The sequence below is a fragment of the Somniosus microcephalus genome, chromosome 2 (genome assembly GCF_052327205.1).
Source record: "Somniosus microcephalus isolate GS21.2 chromosome 2, FLI_Smic_1.0, whole genome shotgun sequence".
Lineage (NCBI taxonomy): Eukaryota > Metazoa > Chordata > Chondrichthyes > Squaliformes > Somniosidae > Somniosus > Somniosus microcephalus.
The window spans coordinates 4789881-4815942 of NC_140988.1; the positions used below are offsets into that span (position 1 = coordinate 4789881).

Consider the following 26062-nt stretch of genomic DNA (forward strand, 5'->3'; position numbering starts at 1 on the left):
ATTTAGAACCCCTCCTACATCTTCCGGCTCCACACACAGATTGCCACTTTTGTCCCTAATGGGCCCTATTTTTTCCCTAGTTATCCTCTTACCCTTAATATACTTCTAGAACATCTTAGGATTTTCCTTTATTTTGCTCGCCAGTGTTATTTCATGGCCCCTCCTTGATCTCCTAATTTCTTTTTTAAGTATCCCCCTGCACTTTTTGTACTCCTCTAGGGCTTCCTCCGCCTTTAGCCTTTTGTATCTACCAAAAGCCCTCCTTTCCTAATCCATTCACGTATATCCCCTGACATCCAAGGTTCCCTGTGGTTTTTGGAACCACTCTTGACCTTTACGGGAACATGTTGCCATTGTATGATCTCAATCTCCCTTCTGAAAGCCTCCCATTGCTCCGATGCGGATTTTCCTACAAGTAGCTGATCCCAGTCCATTTTGGCCAGATCCTGCCTTATCCTATTAAAATCGGCCTTCCCCCAATTTAGAACCTTTATTTCCGGCCCATCCCTGTCCTTTTCCATGACCACCTTAAATCTTACCATATTATGGTCACTATCACCAAAGTGCTCACCTACTAGCACTTTTTCCACTTGGCCGGCCACATTCCCTAGAATTAGGTCCAGTACCGCCCCCTCTCTTGTAGGACTTTCTACATGCTGGCTCAAAAAGCTCTCCTGGATGCACTTTAAGAATTCTACACCCTCTGAGCCTTTCACACTCTGACTATCCCAGTTAATATTGGGGAAGTTGAAATCCCCCATTATTATTACCCTATTATTTGCACATTTCTCTGAGATTTGCCTACATATCTGTTCCTCTATCTCCCCCTGACTGTTTGGAGGCCTATAGTACACTCCCAGCAAAGCGCTTGCCCCCTTTTTGTTTTTAAGCTCCACCCATATGGCCTCATTAGAGGAACCTGCTAATATATCATCCCTCCTTACTGCAGTAATTGACTCCTTAATTAATATTGCGACACCCCCTCCTCTTATACCTTCCCCTCTGTCTCGCCTGAAGATTCTGTACCCCGGAATATTGAGCTGCCAGTCTTGCCCCTCCCTCAACCATGTCTCCGTGATAGCAACAATATCATACTCCCATGTGTTTATCAACACCTTCAGTTCATCCACCTTATTTGCAAGACTCCTTGCATTAAAATAGATGCCATCCAGCCTTGCCCTTATATATTTGCCCTGTCTACCAAGCTGACTTGTTTTTTTCTCTATAATTGGCAGCACATCACCCCCTATTTCAGCTCCCCTCTGTATCCCATCCCCCTGCCAAGTTAGTTTAAACCCCCCCCAACAGTGCTAGCAAACCTCCCCGCAAGGATATTTGTCCCGCTCTGGTTCAGGTGCAACCCGTCCGACTTGTACAAGTCCCACCTTTCCCAGAAGCAGGCCCAGTGATCCAGGAAAGTAAAACCCTCCCCCCTACACCAACTCTTTAGCCACGCATTCATCTGCTCTATCCTCCCATTCCTATACTTACTAGCACGTGGCACTGGGAGTAATCCAGAGATTACAACCTTCGAGGTCCTGCTCTTTAATCTGTTACCTAGCTCCCTAAATTCTTGATGCAGGACCTCATCCCCCTTCCTATGTCGTTGGTCCCAATGTGGACCACGACCTCTGCCTGCTCACCCTCCCCCTTAAGAATGCCCTGTAGCCGCTCAGTGACATCCCAGACCCTGGCCCCAGGGAGGCAACAAACCATCCTGGAGTCACGTTTGCGGCCACAGAAACGCCTATCTGTTCCCCTTACGATAGAATCCCCTACCACTATTGCTCTCCCACTCTTTTTCCTCCCTTTCTGAGCAGCAGAAGCGTCCCTGGTGCCAGGAAGCTGGCTGCTGCTGCCTTCCCCTGGTGAGTCATCCCCCTCAACAGTATCCAACTTGGTATACTCGTTTGAAAGGGGGATGTCCGCAGGGGTTCCCTGCACTTCCTGCCTGCCTCTGTTGCTCCGCCTGATGGTCACCCCCTGTGCAGCCCTACCCTGAGGCGTGAACAACTCGCTAAACGTGCTATCCACGACCCTCTCAGCATCGCGCATGCTCCAAAATTCATCCACCCGCAGCTCGAGCGCCACAATGCGGTCTACAAGTAGCTGCAGCTGGATGCATTTCCCGCACACATGGTCGTCAGGGACACTGGCAGCGTCCCTGATTTCCCACATGGAGCAAGAGGAGCAGAACACGGGTCTGAACTCTCCTGCCATGACTTACTCCTTTAATTAATTTAAAAATGTATTCAATACCCCAGTTACAGGTATACTCTAGGGCGCTTTATTTACCAACTGTCCCCACTACACCAGAGACCCTAGAAATTTAACACCACAGAAGTCAAGCTTGTATTGAAAAGAGAGAAATACTCACCAACCAATCACTTACCTGCTCCCTGGTTTACACGGCTCCGCCTCAGGCAGGGTCTGGCGGTGGGTGGCCTGAGCATTCTCCTGCTTCAGGCAGGAGGCCTCTTGTAATCTGCAAATCGGCGTCCTGCATGGTACTTGGGGGGCCCGCACCCGACCGCAATTCCTGCAGTGTAAATGGGCAGAGCGCGCACATTGCGCACGCGCCGTGTATCTGGACCGGGCAAAAACTGCTGGACGCCACTCATTAAACAGCCCAGGAAACGGTAACTTTCTTTTCATGGGGAGGCGCAGGACACCCAGCAGTGCCCTTCAGGGGCCATGCACGAGGCTCGGCAGCCATCCTGTTTCCCCGCCCTCCCACACTCGACCAGCGCATTTCAGTTTCACCGCTCGCCGGCGCATTTCAGTTTCCCAGATCGGCCGTCCTCACCGCCTCCCACGACTGACCTCAGTGTGGACCGGGATTCGCTATATCTGGCCACTGGGAAGATCTGCTCCTCCAAGCTCCCTCCGTCTCTTGCTGGTCTCCCTCTCTCTCTTTCCCCTTTTCCCGGGAATGCTTCCTCCCTTTCCCACCCACCTTTTCTGCGCCACACATATCCCTGCCATGTGTAATCAAACATTCCCTTCGCTTTGTACTTGCTCCCCTCCTCTGGGCTTGTCTCTCTTCCCTTCCCCTTCGGCTCTTTTACCCCCAACTTCTTGTGCCTTTTCTCTCTCTTTCCACCCCCCCCCCCCCAACATCCCTCGAGGCACCCAACCCCCTTTAAGTCTTTTCATACTCTTTCTTAATAAACATACACACCTTTAGTTTGCAGTCTGTGTTGTAAGAAACCAGATGTCAAAGGGCCAAGCCAAACTACATTGAAAATGTTCCCTGCAAATCAGAAGCGGCAGTCTTGAACGTGTTGCGTGCTATCTCGCCGGACTCCAGCCCTAGATTAGAATTTAGAGTAATTGAAAAGGGGGAAGGCCATGCAAGTTCGACTTCTTGATTTGCTAACATGCAATCAGATTCACAAAAAGGGAGAATGTTCAAAGTAAATTAGTCACAACAACAGTGAACTGCAATGGGGAAAAAAAACCACCCAAAGCCAGTGTTTTGCCACTTCCACATCACTGAAGTGAACTGGCGCAGATTAACCCGTCTGAGTGCAGAATGTCTTTTGGAACTTGCATGTTTGTGAACTGCCAAAAAACGATTTAAAATTTCTGGAGTGGCAGGAGTCGTGGAATTCTTGAAGGTTATTTGTACCACGCCACCACTTAGCTTTTTCGGTGAACTCGTAAAGACTTCTGCATGAGTACTGTTCAAAGCAGCACGGTTATTCTGTGTTGAAATGCGTGCCTAAGCTGGTTGATCTTAAGCCAGTCTGCACTTTTCAGAATCTGAAGAGGAAGTGGAAGAAGAAACAGAAGAGCGTCAACTATCTCCTGAACCTGTACAGGAAAATACTACTAATACGTATTACGAGGCTCACACGGTCAGGTAAATACTTTGAATGTTGCAAGTTCATTGTGTAAGAATGGCAACTACAGTCAAAATGATCATTTATTGTGAGTGGTTAAAATTCTTTCCAAGTGTTTATGGTCCATATAGACTTGTGCAGCAACCTGAAATATTGTGGACCAGGATGGTGTTTGCAGGAGTCTTTACTTTTGAATGGCATCTACGGTCTGTGTGAGCCACTACTGTTCCAAATGATAAACGACGCGAGGCCTTTAGATGCTGGGCAGTGAAAACCCACCACTTTCTTAGAGGTTTCTGGCCTGCTGGATCAAACCTAGTGAACAGCATCCTTGCATTATGCTACGTTATAGTCCCTGCGCTGGGACGAGGGACAGGCACATGACTTTGGTTTGCAGTTTGCACACAAGAGGCTGTGCAACGAAGGTTCCCTAGATTGATTCCTGGGTTGAGAGGGCTGGCTTTTAAGGAGAGATTGAGTAGATTGGGCCGATACTCTCTGGAGTTTAGAAGAATGAGAGGTGATCTCATTGAAACATATAAGATTCTGAGGGGGATTGACAGGGTAGATGCTGAGAGGTTGTTTCCCCTGGCTGGGGAGTCTAGAACTAGGGGGCATAGTCTCAGGATAAGGGGTCGGCCATTTAGGACTGAGATGAGGAGGAATTTCTTCACTGAGGGTTGTGAATCTTTGGAATTCTCTGCCCCAGAGGGCTGTGGATGCTCAGTCGTTGAGTATATTCAAGACTGAGATCGATAGATTTTTGGATTCATGGGACCTCAAGCGACATGGGGATTGGGCGGGAAAGTGGTGTTGAGGTCGATGATCAGCCATGATCTCATTGAATGGCGGAGCAGGCTCGAGGGGCCGAATGGCCGACTCCTGCTCCTAATTCTTATGTTCTTAGTACTAATGGGCATACTAAGCATGCAACGGCAATGTAGATCATTTTAGTTGCTGTGGCCGGACCCAATTTTTCCGTAAAATGGCCTTAAACGGGCAGCAGTGCTGTTGCTTCAAGTGCTGTTTGCAGAGCTGAATTGGACGGTACAGGAAACTTTGTGCTATCCAGCACCGACGGGACCGAGCTGTTGCCGTCCCATCAAAAGTGCCGGACAAACCAGCGCTAATGTTGCAACATAAGGAGATTTTGCTTAGTAACAGCTTCTAAACAGTCGGCCGTACCTTGCAAGCGTCTCTAGCTTAGCAACAGCTTCAGCGAGACCTTGCAGAGCCTGACTGATTGGAAAAAAAAGCAACGAAAAGAAAAAAAAACTAACGAAACGGCTCCTGATTTTTGCCGGTGGCTCGAGCATTCCGGACAGTTAACCTCCGGATAAACCAAAGTTTCCTGTAGTATTGGAAGCAATGTTCCCTGTAACCTTTTTTGGGGGGTGCGTGTGCCTTTTAACTGGCTGCGTGGCCCATTCAGTTTTCCGTGCACACGAGGGTATTTCCTTTGTAAAACCGGTGAGCGGTCTGCGCGGGTCCTCCAGACCGCCGCGCGGCTTAACAGGAACGTTCATTGTAAGTGAAAATTACTTGTTCACAACAGCTGAGCTGCCATCGAAAAAGTAGCTGTGATGCATCGTGGTTCGGTTTTATTTGCATCGCACTTTCCTCTGTTCACAACTTGTGCAACAAGTCTTCGGTCTTCGTGCTAATTTGTCAATTTCATCACCTGCAAAATGAACTGATTTTTGCTGAATAATTTTGTGTACGTTTGCCTCTCCCAGTTATCCATCTCGATGCTCCTGTGTGAGTGCTGAGGTGGGGGCACACATGCAGGATGTTTTGTAGAGGGTTTTTAAATAGATTTTTGACCGGCTGGTCTTTTTTTTCATTAGTTCCTGGGATGTGGGCGTCGCTGGCAAGGCCAGCATTTATTGCCCATCCCTAATTACCCTTGAGAAGGTGGTGGTGAGCCGCCTTCTTGAACCGCTGTAGTCCGTGTGGTGAAGGTGCTCCCACAGTGCTGTTGGGGAGGGAGTTCCAGGATTTTGACCCAGTGACGATGAAGGATCGGCGATATATTTCCAAGTCAGGATGGTGTGTGACTTGGAGGGGAACTTGGAGGTGGCGGTGTTCCCATGCGCCTGCTGCCCTTGTCCTTCTAGGTGGAAGAGGTCGCGGGTTTGGGAGGTGCTGCCGAAGAAGCCTTGGCGAGTTGCTGCAGTGTATCTTGTAGATGGTCCACACTGCAGCCACGGTACGCGGTGGTGGAGGGAGTGAATGTTTAAGGTGGTGGATGGGGTGCCAATCAAGCGGGCTGCTTTGTCCTGGATGGTGTCAAGCTTCTTGAGTGTTCCAAAGCTGCACTCATCCAGGCAAGTGCAGAGTATTCCATCTCATTCCTTACTTGTGCCTTGTAGATGGTGGAAAGGCTTTGCCTGTGTGTGTGTTTGTATTCCACTGTGTACATGTCTGTACATGCCTCGGCTGACTCCTCCCACGAGTCCAGGTATAAAGGTGACTGCTCCACAGTCCCTCTGTATTCTGGACTGGTCGACCACTCGAGGCACACCTTCATTCTCTTGTTAATAAAAGCCTGTTAGTTACTCGCTTAACCTCAGTCTTTTGAGTAATTGATAGCGCATCAATTTTATTAACAAGATTTTTATAATGGAGAAGATCCTCACACCAGCATGCCTGGACTTAGACCATCGGGAGGCGGACGCATCCACCAAGTTTGCTCACTGGCTTAAGTGCTTTGAAAGATTCCTGATCGCCTCCGCTGCAATGGTCAAATCGGATGAGGACAAACTGGATGTCCTGACCTCCAAAGTGAACCACCGAGTGTACTCGGTCATCCAGGACGCAACCTCGTACACTGCTGCTCTCAAGCTCCTCAAGGACCAGTACACGCGCCCAGTGAACGAGGTGTACGCCAGGCACCTCCTGGGGAGTCGTAAACAACAACCGGGGGAATCGACCGAGGAATACCTTCAAGCACTGTCTGTGCTTGGCCGGGCCTGTGGTTGTAAGGATGTAAAGGCCGCCGCGTACACAGAGGAACTTATCCGGGACGCTTTTGTAGCGGGCCACAGGTCAAATTACACCCGATAGCGACTGTTGGAGCAGAGTGACCTCGACCTCAACAAGGCCTCTGAACTCGCACTATTATTGGACGCAGCCTACCGGGGCATGGATGCCTACTCCTCTGCACCGTGGACGCCGCGGGGAACGACAGCCTGGGACACGGTAGGACCGTCTCATAGCGCCGTGCCACCCCAGCCACATCCCAGCAACGGCCCAACTACCGCAGCAGTGTCCCAAAGCCAGAAATGCTACTTCTGTGGCCAGGCCAAACACCCCAGAGCGCGCTGCCCGGCGAAAAATGCGATCTGCTCGGGCTGCGGGAAGAAGGGACACTACGCCAGTGTCTGCAGGGCCAAAGCCACCCCGAACCCCAGCAGCGCCGCGTGTGGGCCGTGCGGGCCGCCATCTTGGGCCTCCCCAGCCATGTGCGAACCACCGGAACAGCAGCCATTTTGGACGCCTCCAGCCACATGGGGATCATGGGCGCCGCCATCTTGGACGCCAGCCGGGATGCAGCAGGCCCCCAACACCGCCTCATCTGATACCCGCAGCGACACACCGACCCCTACGCTGGCCTCCGTTACGCTGGACCAAGCGAGACCGCACCAACTGGCCCGGTCCACAATGGACATTAAGGTAAATGGTTACGAAACAACCTGCCTTTTTGACTCTGGGAGCACGGAGAGCTTCATCCACCCCGACACGGTGCGGCGTTGCTCTCTCCCAGTCCTGCCTGCGCACCAGCGGACTTCTATGGCCTCCGAGTCCCAGTCGGCGGACATTGGCGGCTACTGCGTGGTGACACTCTTAGTAGACGGGACTGTGTACGATAATTTGAAACTTTTGGTCCTGCCCCACCTCTGCGCTGCCATTCTACTGGGGTTAGATTTTCAGTGCCACCTTAAAAGTGTTACGATGGCGTACGGTGGACCCCTCCCCCCACTCACAGTCTGCAGCCAACAGCTTCCAAATTGCCCACCGCGCACCAGGTGCAACCTCTCCACACTCAGAGTCACCCCCCCCCCCCCACTGTTCGCTAACCTCACCCCCGACTGTAAGCCCATCGCCACAAAGAGCAGGCGATACAGTGCCGGGGACAGGGTTTTCATTAAAACCAAAGTGGAGCGGCTCCTGAAGGAGGGGATTATTGAGGGCAGCACCAGCCCCTGGCGAGCCCAGGCTGTGGTCGTTAAGACCGGCGAGAAGCAGCGCCTGGTCATCGACTACAGCCAGACAATAAATCGCTACACCCTGCTGGACGCTTACCCACTCCCCCGCATAGCTGATATGGTCAACCAGATCGCGCAGTACCACGTCTTCTCGACCATTGACCTGAAATCAGCGTACCACCAGCTCCCTATCCGCCCTGAGGACCACCAGTATACTGCCTTTGAGGCAAACGGCTGCCTCTATCACTTCCTTAGGGTTCCCTTTGGTGTCACCAACGGAGCCTCCGTCTTCCAAAGGGAGATGGACCGGATGGTCGATCAAAACGCATTGCAGGCCACTTTCCCATATCTGGACAATGTGACCATCTGCGGCCATGACTTGCAGGACCATGACGCAAACCTCGAAAAATTCCTCTGCACCGCCCAACTCCTGAACCTGATGTATAACAAGGAGAAGTGCATATTCCGCACAAGCCGCCTCGCCATCCTTGGCTGTGTTGTGGAACACGGAGTCATCGGTCCCGACCCCGACCGGATGCGTACCCTTATAGAACTCCCACTGCCTCAAGGCCCTGAAGAGGTGCCTAGGGTTTTTCCCCTATTACGCCCAGTGGGTCCCCTACTATGCGGACAAGGCCCGCCCGCTGATCAAGTCCACCTCTTTTCCCTTGACGGCATAGGCCCGCTTAGCCTTCCACCGTATCAAGGAAGACATTGCCAAAGCCACCATGCACGCAGTGGACGAATCCATCCCCTTCCAGGTGGAAAGCGACGCGTCCAACTTTGCCCTGGCCGCTACCCTTAATCAGGCGGGGAGACCCGTGGCCGCCTTTTCACGAACCCTCCAGGGCCCGGAGACCAGACACTCCGCTGTTGAGAAGGAGGCCCAGGCTACTGTGGAGGCTGTGCGTCATTGGAGGCACTACCTGGCTGGAAAACGATTTACCCTGCTCACTGACCAGCGTTCAGTTGCTTTTATGTTTAACAACAAGCAGAGGGGCAAAATCAAAAACGACAAGATCTTGAGGTGGAGAATCGAACTTTCCACCTACAATTACGAGATCTTGTACCGGCCCGGGAAGCTCAGTGAACCCCCGGATGCTCTATCGCGTGGCACCTGCGCCAGCACGCAGATCGATAGACTGCGAGCCCTCCACAATGACCTCTGCCACCCGGGGGTCACCAGGTTCTTCCACTTCATCAAGGCCCGCAACCTGCCTTACTCCATTGAGGAGGTCAGGACCATGACCAGGAACTGCCAAGTCTGCGCTGAGTGCAAACCGCACTTTTATAGACCAGACAGGGCTCACCTGATAAAAGCCACTCGCCCCTTCGAGCGCCTGAGCGTTGATTTTAAAGGGCCTCTCCCCTCCTCCGACCGCAATGTGTACTTCCTCAACATTATTGATGAGTACTCCCGTTTCCCGTTCGCCATCCCCTGCCCGGACATGACCAGTGCCACGGTCATTAAATGTCTGAACGACCTCTTCACCCTGTTCGGTTTCCCCAGCTATATCCATAGCGACCGGGGCTCATCGTTTATGAGCGACGAACTCCGTCAGTACCTGCTCGCTAGGGGTATTGCCACAAGCAGGACCACCAGTTACAACCCCCGGGGGAACGGACAGGTGGAAAGAGAGAATGCGACAGTTTGGAAGGCCGCCCTGCTAGCCTTAAAGTCTAGGGGCCTTCCGACCTCCCGCTGGCAGGATGTGCTCCCCGATGCGCTCCACTCTATTCGGTCACTGCTCTGCACTGCCACTAACGCCACCCCTCATGAGAAAATGTTTGTCTTCCCAAGGAAGTCCACATCGGGGACATCGCTACCGCCATGGCTGACGTCCCCAGGGCCGGTCCTACTGAGAAGACACGTGAGGACCCATAAAACGGACCCCCTGGTTGAGAGGGTCGACCTCCTCCACGCCAACCCCCAGTATGCTTACATTGCGTACCCGGACGGGCGGGAGGACACAGTCTCCATACGAGACCTCGCACCCTCGGGGGCCCCAGTAACTCACTACCACCCCCCCCCCCTCCCCCAACGATCCAATATCCAACCCCAGCAGACGGCACGCCTGGGCCCCGCGACCCGCTCGACACCCACGAGGACTACACACCAGTGCCCCAGCCTACGCGGGACTCGACGCCGGAAGCTTCACTACCCCTGCCGTCGCCACGTCGATCACAGCGGCAGACAAGACCTCCGGAGAGACTCCAATACACAAACTTTTAATACACTTCACCCCGCCAGACTCATTTTTAAACAAGGGGTGAATGTGGTAAACCACTGTTATACCTGCCTGTGTGTGTGTTTGTATTCCACTGTGTACATGTCTGTACATGCCTCGGCTTACTCCTCCCACGAGTCCAGGTATAAAGGTGACTGCTCCACAGTCCCTCTGTATTCTGGACTGGTCGACCACTCGAGGCACACCTTCATTCTCTTGTTAATAAAAGCCTGTTAGTTACTCGCTTAACCTCAGTCTTTTGAGTAATTGATAGCGCATCAGGTACACACTGCAGCCACGGTGCACCGGTGGTGGAGGGAGTGAATGTTTAAGGTGGTGGATGGGGTGCCAATCAAGCGGGCTGCTTTGTCCTGGATGGTGTCAAGCTTCTTGAGTGTTGTTGGAGCTGCACTCATCCAGGCAAGTGCAGAGTATTCCATCTCATTCCTTACTTGTGCCTTGTAGATGGTGGAAAGGCTTTGGGGAGTCAGGAGGTGAAACACTCGCCGCAGAATACCCAACCTCTGACCTGCTCTTGTTGCCACAGTATTTATGTGGCTGGTCCAGTTAAGTTTCTGGTCAATGGTGATCCCCAGGATGTTGTTGATGGGGGATTCGGCGATGGTAATGCCATTGAATGTCGAGGGGCGGTGGTTGGACTCCCACTTGTTGGAGATAGTCATTGCCTGGCACTTGTGTGGTGCGAATGTTACCTGCCACTTATCAGAATGTATCTTGACTTTACCTTTTTGTGTGTTTTTTTTAATATAAAGTAATGGCGTGGAGGAACCCCTGGAGGAGCCAGCTCCTGAACCCGAGCCCGAGCCTGAATCGAAAACCAAAGAGATAAAACCTGAGCCCGAACTAGCAGGGAAGAGCGTGGAAGAGTTGGAGGAGAAGGCTCCGTCTCCTGCCCCGGTGGAGCCAGTTTCCCAACCGCAGGAGCCTCCCAAGGTTAATACCAGTCTCTCTCGTTGTGTAGCTTAACCTTCGTGTCAGCTGTAACTTTTTGCCTCTACCTTGTGGACCATTGCCTAATGTAAAAACAAAAGTGTTTTTAAATAAAACCTAGACGTTGTATATAGACAGGACGGCAAAAAAAAAGTGCTTGTAAGTTGTATGGATTGGTAAACTAACTGGGTATTAATATTAAAACATAGTTACTAAAGGTTAAAACTGGTGAGTTGTCGCAGTTTTAGTTTGACTGCAAAAGCCGCTGAAGTAGATGTGTTAAATGCAATTGCCCGATATAGTTAGCACCAATAAGCTACCAGACTGCAAGCTTTACCCTATTGTTGGGCTCAGGAATTTTTTTTGTATTTCAGGGAATGCTTTATTTCTTGATAGTAGCATAGGTATGTGTTGCATTCTCTGCAGGCTTTCTCCTGGGCCTCAGTGACCAGTAAAAATCTGCCTCCCAGTGGTCCAGTTCCTTCCTCTGGAATTCCTCCCCATGTTGTTAAAGCGCCAGCCTCACAGGTAATCTGTGAATGGACCTGCTTTTTAATATATATTTATATATATAAAAATTATTCAAATTGTTTTTCTTCAAAAGAAAAGCTTAGATATACTGTCTGTTTTTTCAATTTGGATTAGGTAACTACTTTATATCTATTTTTAAAAAAAACTGCTAGCCTAGATATGTGTGTTAGTTATTGTTAGCACGTACCCTTGATAAAGTAAATATTTGTCAATCGGTAACTGGAGGGAGACTGTTTTTTCAGGCAGGAAGTGAAAACTGTAAATACCATCCATCACTGAATTGAAATGTAAATGGACCGTGCACTCGGTTTTGAAATTGTGTGTTTGTCGCATTGAGCCATTGGGGTAACTTCTTTTTTTTCTCCCCCCCCCCCCCCCCCCCCCCCCCTTGCCACCTTGTAAAATTCCAGCCCAGGGCTGAAGCTAAAAGTGAAAGCCAGACACCGCCCCCACGGCCTCGAGACCAGCGCCCTCGGGAGAGGCTAGGGCTAGTGCCCCGAGGACCTCGGACAGGTGAGCTCGCGGATTTGTACGGACGTTTCATTGTACTCAAAACGTGCAAAAGTGGAGACGGTGCAAAAACCCAGATTTACAAGGATGATGCCAGAGCTCGGAGGTTATAACTCAGGAAAAGTTCCAACGGGCCGGGGCTCTTTTCTCTTCTTAAAAAAAGAGAAGGCTAAGAGCAGTGTTCCCCCTTATTTTTTTTTGGGGTGGGAGGAGGTGTGCACGGTCCCTTTAAGGGGCTGCGTGGGCGATCGAGCGTGAAATTTTGCATTTGAAAGGCCGATCCTAGGCTGCACGGAACTGGCAGACGGCCACACAGCTTGACGGGAACGTTGGCTGAGAGATGACCTGATGGAGGCTTTTAAAATTATGAAAGGGTTCGATAGGGTAGACGTAGAGAAGAGGTTTCCACTTGTGGGGGAGACCAGAACTAGGGGCCATCAATATAAGAGAGTCACTAATAAATCCAATCGGGAATTCAGGAGAAACTCCTTTACCCAGAGAGTGGTGGGAGTGTGGAACTCGCTACCACAGGGACTGGTTGAGGCGAATAGTATCGATACATTTAAGGGGAAGCTGGATAAACACATGAGGGAGAAAGGAATAGAGGGTATGCTGATGGGGTGAGATGAAGAGGGGTGGGAGGAGGCTGGTGTGGAGCAGAAACACCGGCACGGACCAGGTGGGCCGAATGGCCTGTTTCTGTGCTGTTTAATTCTATGTAAATAGTATTGTGCTAGTGTTTGTAAAACGGGAAGCAAAGAAGTACAAAACTGACGGGACTGGGTAGAGCAGTTGACCATCTTTTTCATCTGGGTTTGAGTCCAGTCCAAACAGATGTGCTGAAAGTCTCCTCTGTCTGCGAGCTGGAATGTGACCTGAGTTTCAGCGGTCTCGATCCAGTACCTTGGCAGCATAAAAGTGCCTCTGATTTTTGTCATTAAGTTGGCAATCTTGCTCGAGAGAGAGAGAGAGAGAGAGAGAGAGTCCACAGGCTAGTGTCACGCTGGTGTTTTAAAGGCTGATGCTTTGATGCTGGAGCAGTGTAGAGGGCTCTATACCCGGCTTGGGGGTGCTTTATGCTGATACTTGGGTGCTTGAAATTAAAAAAAAAAAAAAAAAAAAAAATTACATTCCCCAATACCAACATTGCACACCTGACGAGGGCAAAAATTCCGACCCAAACCAGTCCCAGAGCTGATGTGAGTGAGTACGGCCGGGTGAGGGGCGAGCAGGACTTGGTACAGGATTGGGATATGGCATCAGAGTTTTGGTGTGAGCTGGAGTTGACGGGAGGTGGGGATGCAAGGCCAGCCAAGAGAGTGTCGGAGTGGTGGAGCCTGGAGCTGAGAAAGGCATGAATGAGGGGCCTCGGCAGCAAGTGAGGTGAGGTAGGAGCGGAGGCGGGTGATGCAGAGGAAATGTAGAGTGCAGAAACCCAGCTCGGAGTCGGAACAGTACAACGGGATTGCAGTGTGCGAGACGGTAGCAAGCGGCCGGAGATGGCGGCCTCACTTTTTCAACTGTTTGGCTGAAGGAACTGACTCCTCTCAGATTGGATGTCAGGCAATGGGGTGGAGTTTCCGCTTTGAGCACAGCCGGCGATCCGGCTGCAAATTGCGCTTGTTTTGAGAAGTGATATTTTTTTGGCCAAGTTTCTGCTCAAACTCATTTGCGTATCTCTGAACGTAAAATCTTCCACTAGCCAGTGCAAATGGGCAGTGTTTTAGAATGTAATTTTTTTTAAAGTTTTGCTTTAAAAAGTATTCTTTGATGTATTTAAGAATGGTAACTTGGTGCAGTTTAACTAACACAGCTGAAAATGGGTTTATCACAAAAAATAAGCATTTTTAGTCAAGTCTCTTGTCCACCACCTGTGAGTAACCTGATTTTAACTAGCTGAAAATAACTTTAAAGAACGACACCGAACCATTTCCTAGTTATTGGGGCACAGTAGCCAGTTTCTTAAATTAAAAAAATACATTCAGAAGTTTTAAGACGCGCCTATTGGTGTCCTTGCACCAAAAAAAATCCACCAGCTTAATTTTGTAAGAGTCTCCTTGTGGGCAGGGACGGCTTCTGCCGCGATTTTTTAAAAAACTGGCGCAAACTAACGCGGAAACTGAATTTGCGTTGAACCTAATTTACGCTTAAAGCTCTGCTATCTTTTGCGCTTTTTTGGACGACTTGCTCCGAAAAATCCAGGGCAACTGTGCGGAAACTCCTTCCCAATCAGTCTGACAGCAGAGAGAGTGCGGAAGGGCCAGGAGTGTTGGTGGAGTGATCGAGCTGGGTGTGACTGGTACCTGTGTGGAAGCTGAGCTTGTGTCTGGGGATGGTGTTGGTGGAGTGATCGAGCTGGGTGTGACTGGTACCTGTGTGGAAGCTGGTCCTGTGTCTGGGGATGGTGTTGATGGAGTGATCGAGCTCGGTGTGACTGGTACCTGTGTGGAAGCTGGTCCTGTGTCTGGGGATGGTGTTGGTGGAGTGATCGAGCTGGGTGTGACTGGTACCTGTGTGGAAGCTGAGCTTGTGTCTGGGGATGGTGTTGATGGAGTGATCGAGCTGGGTGTCACTGGTACCTGTGTGGAAGCTGGTCCTGTGTCTGGGGATGGTGTTGATGGAGTGACCGAGCTCGGTGTGACTGTTACCTGTGTGGAAGCTGGTCCTGTGTCTGGGGATGGTGTTGGTGGAGTGATCGAGCTCGGTGTGACTGGTACCTGTGTGGAAGCTGGTCCTGTGTCTGGGGATGGTGTTGGTGGAGTGATCGAGCTGGGGGTGACTGGTACCTGTGTGGAAGCTGGTCTTGTGTCTGGGGATGGTGTTGGTGGAGTGATCGAGCTGGGTGTGACTGGTACCTGTGTGGAAGCTGGTCTTGTGTCTGGGGATGGTGTTGATGGAGTGATCGAGCTGGGTGTGACTGGTACCTGTGTGGAAGCTGAGCTTTTGTCTGGGGATGGTGTTGATGGAGTGATCGAGCTCGGTGTGACTGGTACCTGTGTGGAAGCTGGTCTTGTGTCTGGGGATGGTGTTGATGGAGTGATCGAGCTGGGTGTGACTGGTACCTGTGTGGAAGCTGGTCTTGTGTCTGGGGATGGTGTTGGTGGAGTGATCGAGCTGGGTGTGACTGGTACCTGTGTGGAAGCTGAGCTTGTGTCTGGGGATGGTGTTGATGGAGTGATCGAGCTGGGTGTGACTGGTACCTGTGTGGAAGCTGGTCTTGTGTCTGGGGATGGTGTTGATGGAGTGATCGAGCTGGGTGTGACTGGTACCTGTGTGGAAGCTGGTCCTGTGTCTGGAAATGGTGTTGGTGGAGTGATCGAGCCGGGTGTGACTGGTACCTGTGTGGAAGCTGGTCTTGTGTCTGGGGATGGTGTTGGTGGAGTGATCGAGCTCGGTGTGACTGGTACCTGTGTGGAAGCTGAGCTTGTGTCTGGGGATGGTGTTGGTGGAGTGATCGAGCTGGGGTGACTGGTACCTGTGTGGAAGCTGAGCTTGTGTCTGGGGATGGTGTTGATGGAGTGATCGAGCTCGGTGCGACTGGTACCTGTGTGTAAGCTGGTCCTGTGTCTGCGGATGGTGTTGATGGAGTGATCGAGCTGGGTGTGACTGGTACCTGTGTGGAAGCTGAGCTTGTGTCTGGGGATGGTGTTGGTGGAGTGATCGAGCTGGGTATGACTGGTACCTGTGTGCAAGCTGGTCTTGTGTCTGGGGATGGTGTTGATGGAGTGATCGAGCTGGGTGACTGGTACCTGTGTGGAAGCTGGTCTTATGTCTGGGGATGGTGTTGGTGGAGTGATCGAGCTGGGTGTCACTGGCACCTGTGTGGAAGCTGGTCCTGTGTCTGGGGATGGTGTTGGTGGAGTGACCGAGCTCGGTGTCACTGGTACCTGTGTGGAAGCTGGTCCTGTGTCTGGGGATGGTGTTGGTGGAGTGATCGAGCTGGGTGTGACTGGTACCTGTGTGGAAGCTGGTCTCGTGTCTGGGGATGGTGTTGGTGGAGTGATCGAGCTGGGTGTGACTGGTACCTGTGTGGAAGCTGGTCTTGTGTCTGGGGATGGTGTTGGTGGAGTGATCGAGCTGGGTGTGACTGGTACCTGTGTGGAAGCTGAGCTTGTGTCTGGGGATGGTGTTGGTGGAGTGATCGAGCTGGGGTGACTGGTACCTGTGTGGAAGCTGGTCTTGTGTCTGGGGATGGTGTTGGTGGAGTGATCGAGCTGGGGTGACTGGTACCTGTGTGGAAGCTGGTCTTGTGTCTGGGGATGGTGTTGGTGGAGTGATCGAGCTGGGGTGACTGGTACCTGTGTGGAAGCTGGTCTCGTGTCTGGGGATGGTGTTAATGGAGTGATCGAGCTGGGTGTGACTGGTACCTGTGTGGAAGCTGGTCCTGTGTCTGGGGATGGTGTTGGTGGAGTGATCGAGCCGGGTGTGACTGGTACCTGTGTGGAAGCTGGTCCTGTGTCTGGGGATGGTGTTGGTGGAGTGATCGAGCTCGGTGTGACTGGTACCTGTGTGGAAGCTGGTCCTGTGTCTGGGGATGGTGTTGGTGGAGTGATCGAGCTGGGTGTGACTGGTACCTGTGTGGAAGCTGGTCCTGTGTCTGGGGATGGTGTTGGTGGAGTGATCGAGCTGGGTGTGACTGGTACCCCTGTGGAAGCTGGTCTTGTGTCTGGGGATGGTGTTGGTGGAGTGATCGAGCCGGGTGTGACTGGTACCTGTGTGGAAGCTGGTCCTGTGTCTGGGGATGGTGTTGATGGAGTGATCGAGCCGGGTGTGACTGGTACCTGTGTGGAAGCTGGTCCTGTGTCTGGGGATGGTGTTGGAGTGATCGAGCTGGGTGTGACTGGTACCTGTGTGGAAGCTGGTCTCGTGTCTGGGGATGGTGTTGGTGGAGTGATCGAGCTCGGTGTGACTGGTACCTGTGTGGAAGCTGGTCTTGTGTCTGGGGATGGTGTTGATGGAGTGCTCGAGCTCGGTGTGACTGGTACCTGTGTGGAAGCTGGTCTTGTGTCTGGGGATGGAGTGATCGAGCTCGGTGTGACTGGTACCTGTGTGGAAGCTGGTCCAGTGTCTGGGGATGGTGTTGGTGGAGTGATCGAGCTCGGTGTGACTGGTACCTGTGTGGAAGCTGGTCCTGTGTCTGGGGATGGTGTTGGTGGAGTGATCGAGCCGTGTGTGACTGGTACCTGTGTGGAAGCTGGTCTTGTGTCTGGGGATGGTGTTGATGGAGTGATCGAGCTGGGTGTGACTGGTACCTGTGTGGAAGCTGGTCCTGTGTCTGGGGATGGTGTTGATGGAGTGATCGAGCTCGGTGTGACTGGTACCTGTGTGGAAGCTGGTCCTGTGTCTGCGAATGGTGTTGGTGGAGTGATCGAGCTGGGTGTGACTGGTACCTGTGTGGAAGCTGGTCCTGTGTCTGGGGATGGTGTTGGTGGAGTGATCGAGCTGGGTGTGACTGGTACCTGTGTGGAAGCTGGTCCTGTGTCTGGGAATGGTGTTGGTGGAGTGATCGAGCTGGGTGTGACTGGTACCTGTGTGAAGCTGGTCTTGTGTCTGGGGATGGTGTTGGTGGAGTGATCGAGCTGGGTGTGACTGGTACCTGTGTGGTAGCTGAGCTTGTGTCTGGGGATGGTGTTGGTGGAGTGATCGAGCTCGGTGTGACTGGTACCTGTGTGGAAGCTGGTCTTCTGTCTGGGGATGGTGTTGGTGGAGTGATCGAGCTGGGTATGACTGGTACCTGTGTGGAAGCTGGTCCTGTGTCTGGGAATGGTGTTGGTGGAGTGATCGAGCTGAGTGTGACTGGTACCTGTGTGGAAGCTGGTCCTGTGTCTGGGGATGGTGTTGGCGGAATGATCGAGCTGGGTGTGACTGGTACCTGTGTGGAAGCTGGTCTTGTGTCTGGGGATGGTGTTGGTGGAGTGATCGAGCTGGGTGTGACTGGTACCTGTGTGGAAGCTGGTCCTGTGTCTGGGGATGGTGTTGGTGGAGTGATCGAGCTCGGTGTGACTGGTACGTGTGTGGAAGCTGGTCTTGTGTCTGGGGATGGTGTTGGTGGAGTGATCGAGCTGGGTGTGACTGGTACCTGTGTGGAAGCTGGTCCTGTGTCTGGGAATGGTGTTGGTGGAGTGATCGAGCTGGGTGTGACTGGTACCTGTGTGGAAGCTGGTCCTGTGTCTGGGAATGGTGTTGGTGGAGTGATCGAGCTGGGTGTGACTGGTACCTGTGTGGAAGCTGGTCTTGTGTCTGGGGATGGTGTTGGTGGAGTGATCGAGCTGGGTATGACTGGTCCCTGTGTGGAAGCTGGTCTTGTGTCTGGGGATGGTGTTGGTGGAGTGATCGAGCTGGGTGTGACTGGTACCTGTGTGGAAGCTGGTCTTGTGTCTGGGGATGGTGTTGGTGGAGTGATCGAGCTGGGTATGACTGGTACCTGTGTGGAAGCTGAGCTTGTGTCTGGGGATGGTGTTGCTAAGTGGCAGCATGTAGATTGGGGGGGTTGTGGGGGGAGACCAAGGATGAGGGCTCCTAAGGTGTCAGTACGAGAAACTCTAGCTACAACTGGATAAGCAAAGAGTGATAAACATAAGAAATAGGAGCAGGAGTCGGCCATTCGGCCCCTCGAGCCTGCTCCACCATTCGGCCCCTCGAGCCTGCTCTGTCATTCAAAAGATCATGGCTGATCTTCGACCTCAACTCCACTTTCCCGCCCGATCCCCATAATCCCTTGATTCCCATCAGAAAATGTATATAAAGGAAACTTTGTGTTATCCGGAGGCTAAATGTCCGGCGAGCGCGAGCCACCGGCAAAAATCAGGAGCCGTTCTGTTAGGTTTTTTTTCTTCTCGTGGCTTTTTTTTCCAACAGTCAGACTCTGCAAAGTCTCTGTAGCTTAGCAACAGCTTCAGAGAGACGCTTCCAAGGTACGGGCCGACTGTTTAGAAGCTGTTGCTAAGCGACAGTGTTTGTTGTCAGATACGGAGATGAAAAGCTCTGTATACTTCAACATTAACGCTGGTGTGTCCGGCAGTTTTGAGGGAACGGCAACAGCTCGGTCCCGTCGGTGCCGGATAGCACAAAGTTTCCTGTAGCGCCAAAATGCTGCATGACCTTTTTAAATGTTTTTAATCAAAACATTTGTTAGCTGTTTGTACAGCTATGGGTGTTGCTTGCGGACAAACTTGAAAATGCAAGACCAGTTTTAAAATTGTATCAAGAGAACATCTTTGTGTTGCAGGTCGAGGAGATATTGAACCAAATGAGGTTGAGAACCGGCGAATCATTCGTTACCCAGATAGTCACCAGCTTTTTGTTGGCAACTTGCCCCATGACATCGATGAAAATGAACTGAAAGACTTCTTCATGAGTGAGTAATTAGCGGGAATACCTATAGCCCAATTTGGAAGTGCCTGACGTCTTAACTGCGTGATCCTGTACAGAGAATTGAGCCCAAGGATAGATTATCCTATTATATACTAACCTGGAAATCTGAATTCGCCAACCTTTGACACAGCAGGGGTTTGCTGCAGCTTCATGTTTGCACATATCTGGCCATTTTTCCTCTTGTGTTGTATGTGAGCTTTTGTGCATCATGGCCCCCAGCTTCTGAACTCTCCGTGGGTAACGGGTAAATCAATTAGCATCACCATGCGAGACCTGCTGGTACCTTATTGTTAGCAGTCAAACTCCTTTCTCCTCTGGTTCATGTTTCGAGTAAGCACGAGACTTGGTAGTGGAGCACACGGGACAGACTTTATTGATGCACAGTAAAGGCGATCGGCCGTAACTCTGTACAGACAGTGAGAGGCCTGTTCCAGTTTCTGTATCTTCCCAGCCCCCTGACGCACTGTTGAAAACCATGGTCTTCTATACAGCATATTTCGACTACGTCAAAGGAAAATGTCGTAGATAAGACTGTATGACGTATCTGTTCCCAAATCCTTTGAAAACAGACTATTCACGTAAGCATTTTGCAGTTGTTTACTTCATAACTACTTCCCCTAAACAAGACTTACTATTTAGCTTCTGTTACCCTATAGTTGCATTTCATTACTAGCACTTATTTCCTTACACAAACACTTTACATAGCAGAAGACAAGTCACGCTTTCTCCTCGAGACCCTTCAGAATCATCCTGTTTATATTGGGACGTCTGTTGCTTCAAGGCACCAACAAGTTTGACTGTTAACCCTTCACTCCGAGATGTCAAACATGCAGCTCTCCACGCTGTCCAACAATTATAGATTCATTTTGGAGGGGGAGGAACCCAATATTGCAGATGGGTACAAACTGGCCTGGCCATGTCATGTTTATGGTTGTCCATCAGACAAAATGAAAACCGGACAATTAATATGCTCACTATTGCTGGCCAGAGGGAGAGAATGATCAAACAGATTAATTTGCCCACAGCCTGCCGTGTTAAATTCCCTCTCCAGTAATCAGAATTGCTGTACAGTATTTTGACATTAATGGCTGCTTCTCAAGCCCGCTAAAGTACCCGTTCTGGTTAGCCTGGTTACTGTGTATGGCAGTTCAAATTGATTTCTTCTGCTTTTGCCCTGGCTAGGTTTTGGCAATGTGGTTGAGCTTCGTATTAATACAAAGAGCAGTGGAGGAAAGCTGCCCAACTTTGGGTTTGTGGTGTTTGATGATCCAGATCCTGTCCAGAGAATCTTAAGTGCCAAGGTAATAACTAAACTGACAGACTTACATTTCTACAGCCCTTTCCCAACAGGCTTTACAGCCAATGAAGTACATTCAAAGTGTGGTCACTGTCAGAATGTAGCAAACATGGCAGCCAATTTACACACAGCAAGATCACACAAAACAGCATTGTGATTATAATTGCAGATTATTTGGCAACTGTGATGTTGATTGAGGGATAAATGTTGGCCCCAGGACACCGGGGAGAACTCCCCCTGCTCTTCTTCCAAATAGTGCTGTGGAATCTTTTACATCCACCTGAGAGAGCAGACGTGGTCTTGGTTTAATGTCTCATCTGAAAGACAGCACCTCTGACAGTGCGGCGCTCCCTCAGCACTACCCCTCCAACAGTGCGGCGCTCCCTCAGTACTGCCCCTCCGACAGTGCGGCGCTCCCTCAGTACTGCCCCTCCGACAGTGCGGCGCTCCCTCAGTACTGCCCCTCCGACAGTGCGGCGCTCCCTCAGCACTGCCCCTCCGACAGTGCGGCGCTCCCTCAGTACTGCCCCTCCGACAGTGCGGCGCTCCCTCAGTACTGCCCCTCCGACAGTGCGGCGCTCCCTCAGTACTGCCCCTCCGACAGTGCGGCGCTCCCTCAGTACTGCCCCTCCGACAGTGCGGCGCTCCCTCAGTACTGCCCCTCCGACAGTGCGGCCCTCCCTCAGTACTGCCCCTCCGACAGTGCGGCCCTCCCTCAGTACTGCCCCTCCGACAGTGCGGCGCTCCCTCAGTACTGCCCCTCCGACAGTGCGGCGCTCCCTCAGTACTGCCCCTCCGACAGTGCGACGCTCCCTCAGTACTGCCCCTCCGACAGTGCGGCCCTCCCTCAGTACTGCCCCTCCGACAGTGCAGCACTCCCTCAGTACTGCACTGGAGTTTCAGCCTGGATTATGGGCTCAAGTCTCTGAAATGGGGAATTGAACTCGTGTCCTGCTGACTCCGGGGCGAGGGGGCGATACCCCATTTCAGAGACTGAGCCACGGCTGACACTGTCTGAAACGATCCCATCGTCTCGGGGGAAAAAATTAACTAAAAAAAATTCAATTGCAATTTCCGTCCGGTGACTCACTATAACTGAAATCTGTGTCCGCAGCCGGTCATGTTCCGGGGCGAGGTCCGCTTAAACGTGGAAGAGAAGAAAACCCGGGCTGTTCGCGAAGGAGAGCGCAGGGGCGGAGATGACCGCAGGGACACCCGTCGCAGCGACAGAGGCTCTGGCCCACGCGGCATGATCGGCGGTGGGATGATGCGGGACCGCGATACCCGGGGACCTCCGCCCAGGGGTGGCATGGCACAAAAGCCGGGTCCTGGATCCGGGAGAGGGGGCTTGCCCGGTGAAGGCCGTTTTGCTGGACCCCGTCGCTAAACCGCCGCCGTTGCTGATCTCTCGCTGGTGGCGCCACACTCTTCGTTTTCTCTTCCCCTTTTTTGTTGCATTATTGTTAATTTTGGCTTTGGAATGTGACACGGCCTGTTTTTTTCAATTCTTTGTGAAAACAAGCCTTCTTTTTACCAGTTACATCAAAGTGATCATTTTCCCTATTTTTGGAACAGGATTTAAGCAAAAAAAAACCATTGTATAAGGACTTGGAAAAAAAAAACAAAAGGCTTCGATTTAATTGGAACCCATTTTAAAGGCCTGAAGATTTACCCATTTAAAAAGAAAACACAACCTCTCGGGCCTTTGTTACAACTTGGCTGCTTGATTTCCTAAATGTGTCAAGTTTCTGCCCAGTTCTATCGAGGAAAACAAATTGGTGCATTTGAAGAAGCTTGCCTTGATATTTTTCTCTCTAGAAATACTTGGCTCACGAACCTACGTTCATGCACTCGCCATAATGCACTAATGGGCACTCTCGGAGCGTCATCCGCCATGACAACGGCAGGAGGAGACGGCTGAAAATCCGTCCGCTGTCCACTTCGACAGGGGCGGATGACTGACCAGATGTGGGCTTCAAATCTTACGTACTTGCTGTGACCGACCTGTTTTCCCACATCTGTAAACCTTAAGGGACAGCGTCTGCAACCGTTTCGGACGGAGATGGATTTTTTGTTTTGTTTTCTCGTGAACTTTAAAAAAAAATTGAAATACAAAAAGGCAATTGTGAACTCGTATTAACAGCCCCAGACGCAAGAGTTTGGTGGCTCGTCCTCTAGTTTTTCTATCTACCCCACTGCAATACAGGGATGCCTCGCTGCTCGACACCAATTTTCTTCCCCTCGATCTGTGCGGTTATGAATGTGCAGCGAAAAAAATCATAGCTAAACGTTACTGTTTTTAGTTCTTTCAAAGCGTAAAGAGCATGATGGTGCCTTCTATCGATACGTCATTCCAGTCTATCTGGCAACTCTTGTACGGATTGTACTAACCGCTGAGTTGTACAAAGCCAAACAGCTGCGTAACCTTACGGAATCACTAGTGTGTAGATGAAATGCAAAGATGCGAAAAGCTGCAGCATCCTTGCTTTGTGTGGGGTTGTTGTTGGGGGGGAGAGGGAAGAAGTGTTGAAGAATATTGCACAATATCCCATTCACCTGTTCCTAGCTGGGGTTTTTTTTTTGCACCATTCCTGCGACCTGGTGGTTGGTTTTTTGCTCGTGTTTGTGTTTTACATTGGGAAATTAGGTATGTAAAATTAAAACTCATTACTGTTAACCTTTACGAAAAATATGCAAAGAGCACGATTATGCATATATACTTTACCTGCATAAAATGGTTATTTAAAGATGTGTGCTCATCGATATGATTTTGATCTAGTTTACATAAAGCATAACCTTTGAGAGAAAGCTACACGATGCGAAGGTTGAAACTGATTGTCGCGCGTTCTTTTTTAAAAAATAAGAACCGTTAGGCCAACGTAAAGGATACTGCAGCTTTCAATGCGGAATCAGCAGCTTTTTGTCCTCCCCTTTGTACCAATATTTGGCTTTCCCTTAAAACCACAGCTGAAGAAGAAGAAGAAAGATGCGTTGAGAGAACCCTGTGTAAGCTTGGTAGAGGCGAAAGCTGCTGGTTGTGCTTCGGGATGTCATTAAGTCACAGCTTCTGGCGGCAATGCACATTTCTCAGTGGCGCAGTGATTTTTTGAAGCAGTACTTTGTTTACATGCATAGCTCGAGGCTGTCACTTGTTGACTGTTGGGCAAAACTGGCAGACACACACGGTGAAGTTTACTCATTTCGAGCTGTTGAAAGAATAATTGTGTCTGTTGGTTTTGAATTTCGTTTGAGAATTTCTGAGGTCTTCCTTGTTTGATGGTAGTCTTGCACTATTTCTCAAATTCTGGGATACATTAGTAGCTTTTGTGTTTTCAACCTTGTTTAAACTATTCCCCCCCACTCCTTCCCGGCTGATATCTACTTCAGATCTGTTAATGTGGCCTGGAAAATATTGTACTTGAAGTCTCCATTGGGCAAGGAAGGGTTAAGCCTCTCTTTCTTCCTTCTCCCCCTTCCCCCCCCCCCCCCCCCCCCCCGAATCTTACTTGAAACCCTCGCCCTGGACACAGAACTTGGTTTCAGTATCATTTGCACACATTCATTGCCAAGTAGTTTACCAGAATCTCACAGTTTTCCACTGTGCTAATTGCTACACCTCACCAGCATTGAACTTCAGTTTCCTTTCCAAAACCACTCCTGGGACTGGAGACCATTTTCCAGAAAGAGTTGTGTACAAGTTGAATTAACTTGGTGAAAAAGCAGACGAGCCACCCTTCGACCTGGCTTGCTTCGCGCGCCGTCTTCAAATATTGATGAAACGAACTGAACAAAAGGAAAAAAAAACAATCTGCTAACATCAGAACGTGGTGACTTACTGGCGATTTGTTCACTGAATTTAATTGTGTGCTTATAGTCCTGTTTCCCCATTCCCCCTAGAATAGTCGATAATACCCCTAAAGCAAAGTTAGTAGACTTTTTCCACTACGAGTGTTTATTATTGGGTGGCACTAGATGCTGGTATACATTACTGTATTGGAGCAATATCATTCCATTCTTGCCAATGGAATGGGCTTTTACCTCCTTGGCTTTTGTGGGTATTGTAGATAATTAAATTGGTTTGCCATCTTAAAAAGCTGATCTGTGTTTGGCCATTTTATGCTGTTCGAGCATAGTCGTGACACGTGTTGCAGGTGGCAACTCTTCATTTTTTTGATTTTCATTTTTTTGAATGTGTTGGACTAAACATTCAATAAACTACTGATGTCTGAATCATTCAAATTTGTTTTCAGTTTGGTAATTCCTACGTCCTGTTTTAAGAATTTGCATTTATATAGCACCTGGTACCCCAGACCGCTTCGAAGTCAATGAGGTACGTTGTGAACTGTAGTAAATTTTCTCCCCTCCTTTAGGTGAACATGTGCAGTTTGGTGCAAAGCAAGATCCCACAAGCGGATGAGTTTAGTGTTCTTAGAAAGACTTGCATTTATATAGCGCCTTTCACGTCCACCGGACGTCTCAAAGCGCTTTACAGCCAATGAAGTACTTTTGAAGTGTAGTCAATGTTGTACTTGACTACAAACCCACATGTTTGCGTGGGTTTTCTCCAGGTGCTCCGGTTTCCTCCCACAGTCCAAAGATGTGCGGGTTAGGTTGATTGGCTATGATAAAAAAAATTGGCCCTTAGTGTTAGGGGGGATTAAATAGGCGGGGTTACGGGGATAGGGCTTGGGTGGGATGGCTGTCGGTGTGGGGACCGGGTGCTAGGGTTTGGATGATCAGCCATGATCTCGTTGAATGGCGGAGCAGGCTCGAAGGGCCGAATGGTCTACTCCTGCTCCTATCTTCTATGTTTCTATGTAATGTGGGAAATGCGGCAGCCAATTTGCACAGCAAGCTCCCACAAACAGCAATGTGATAAATGACCAGATCATCTGTTTGTGATGTTGATTGAGGGATAAATATTGGCCCAGGACACCGGGGATAATTCCCCTGCTCCTCTTAGAAATAGTGCCGAGGGATCTTTTACGCCTAATTGCGAGAGCAGACGGGGCCTCGGTTTAACGTCTCACCTGAAAGACGGCACCTCCGACAGTGCAGCACTCCCTCAGCACTGTCCCTCCGACAGTGCAGCACTCCCTCAGCACTGACCCTCCGACA

At 50.6% G+C, this 26062-nt stretch overlaps 1 protein-coding gene across 4 annotated transcripts in view; it reads left to right on the plus strand.

Moving 5' to 3' along the window:
• LOC147122503 (ras GTPase-activating protein-binding protein 2-like) overlaps positions 1–25183 on the plus strand; it is a 56566-nt gene extending 31383 nt beyond the window's left edge. For 3 of the 4 annotated variants that reach the window (XM_086005979.1, XM_086005972.1, XM_086005985.1), the window contains exons 6-12: positions 3763–3865; positions 11055–11235; positions 11659–11760; positions 12174–12276; positions 19502–19630; positions 20830–20948; positions 22059–25183. In XM_086005979.1, the coding sequence (XP_085862105.1) occupies positions 3763–3865; positions 11055–11235; positions 11659–11760; positions 12174–12276; positions 19502–19630; positions 20830–20948; positions 22059–22331 (1010 nt within the window). In that variant the 3' untranslated portion in view covers positions 22332–25183. The remainder of the gene's footprint in view (positions 1–3762; positions 3866–11054; positions 11236–11658; positions 11761–12173; positions 12277–19501; positions 19631–20829; positions 20949–22058) is intronic. The other variant, XM_086005991.1, reaches the window with a different exon arrangement.
• Positions 25184–26062: the final 879 nt, after the last annotated feature.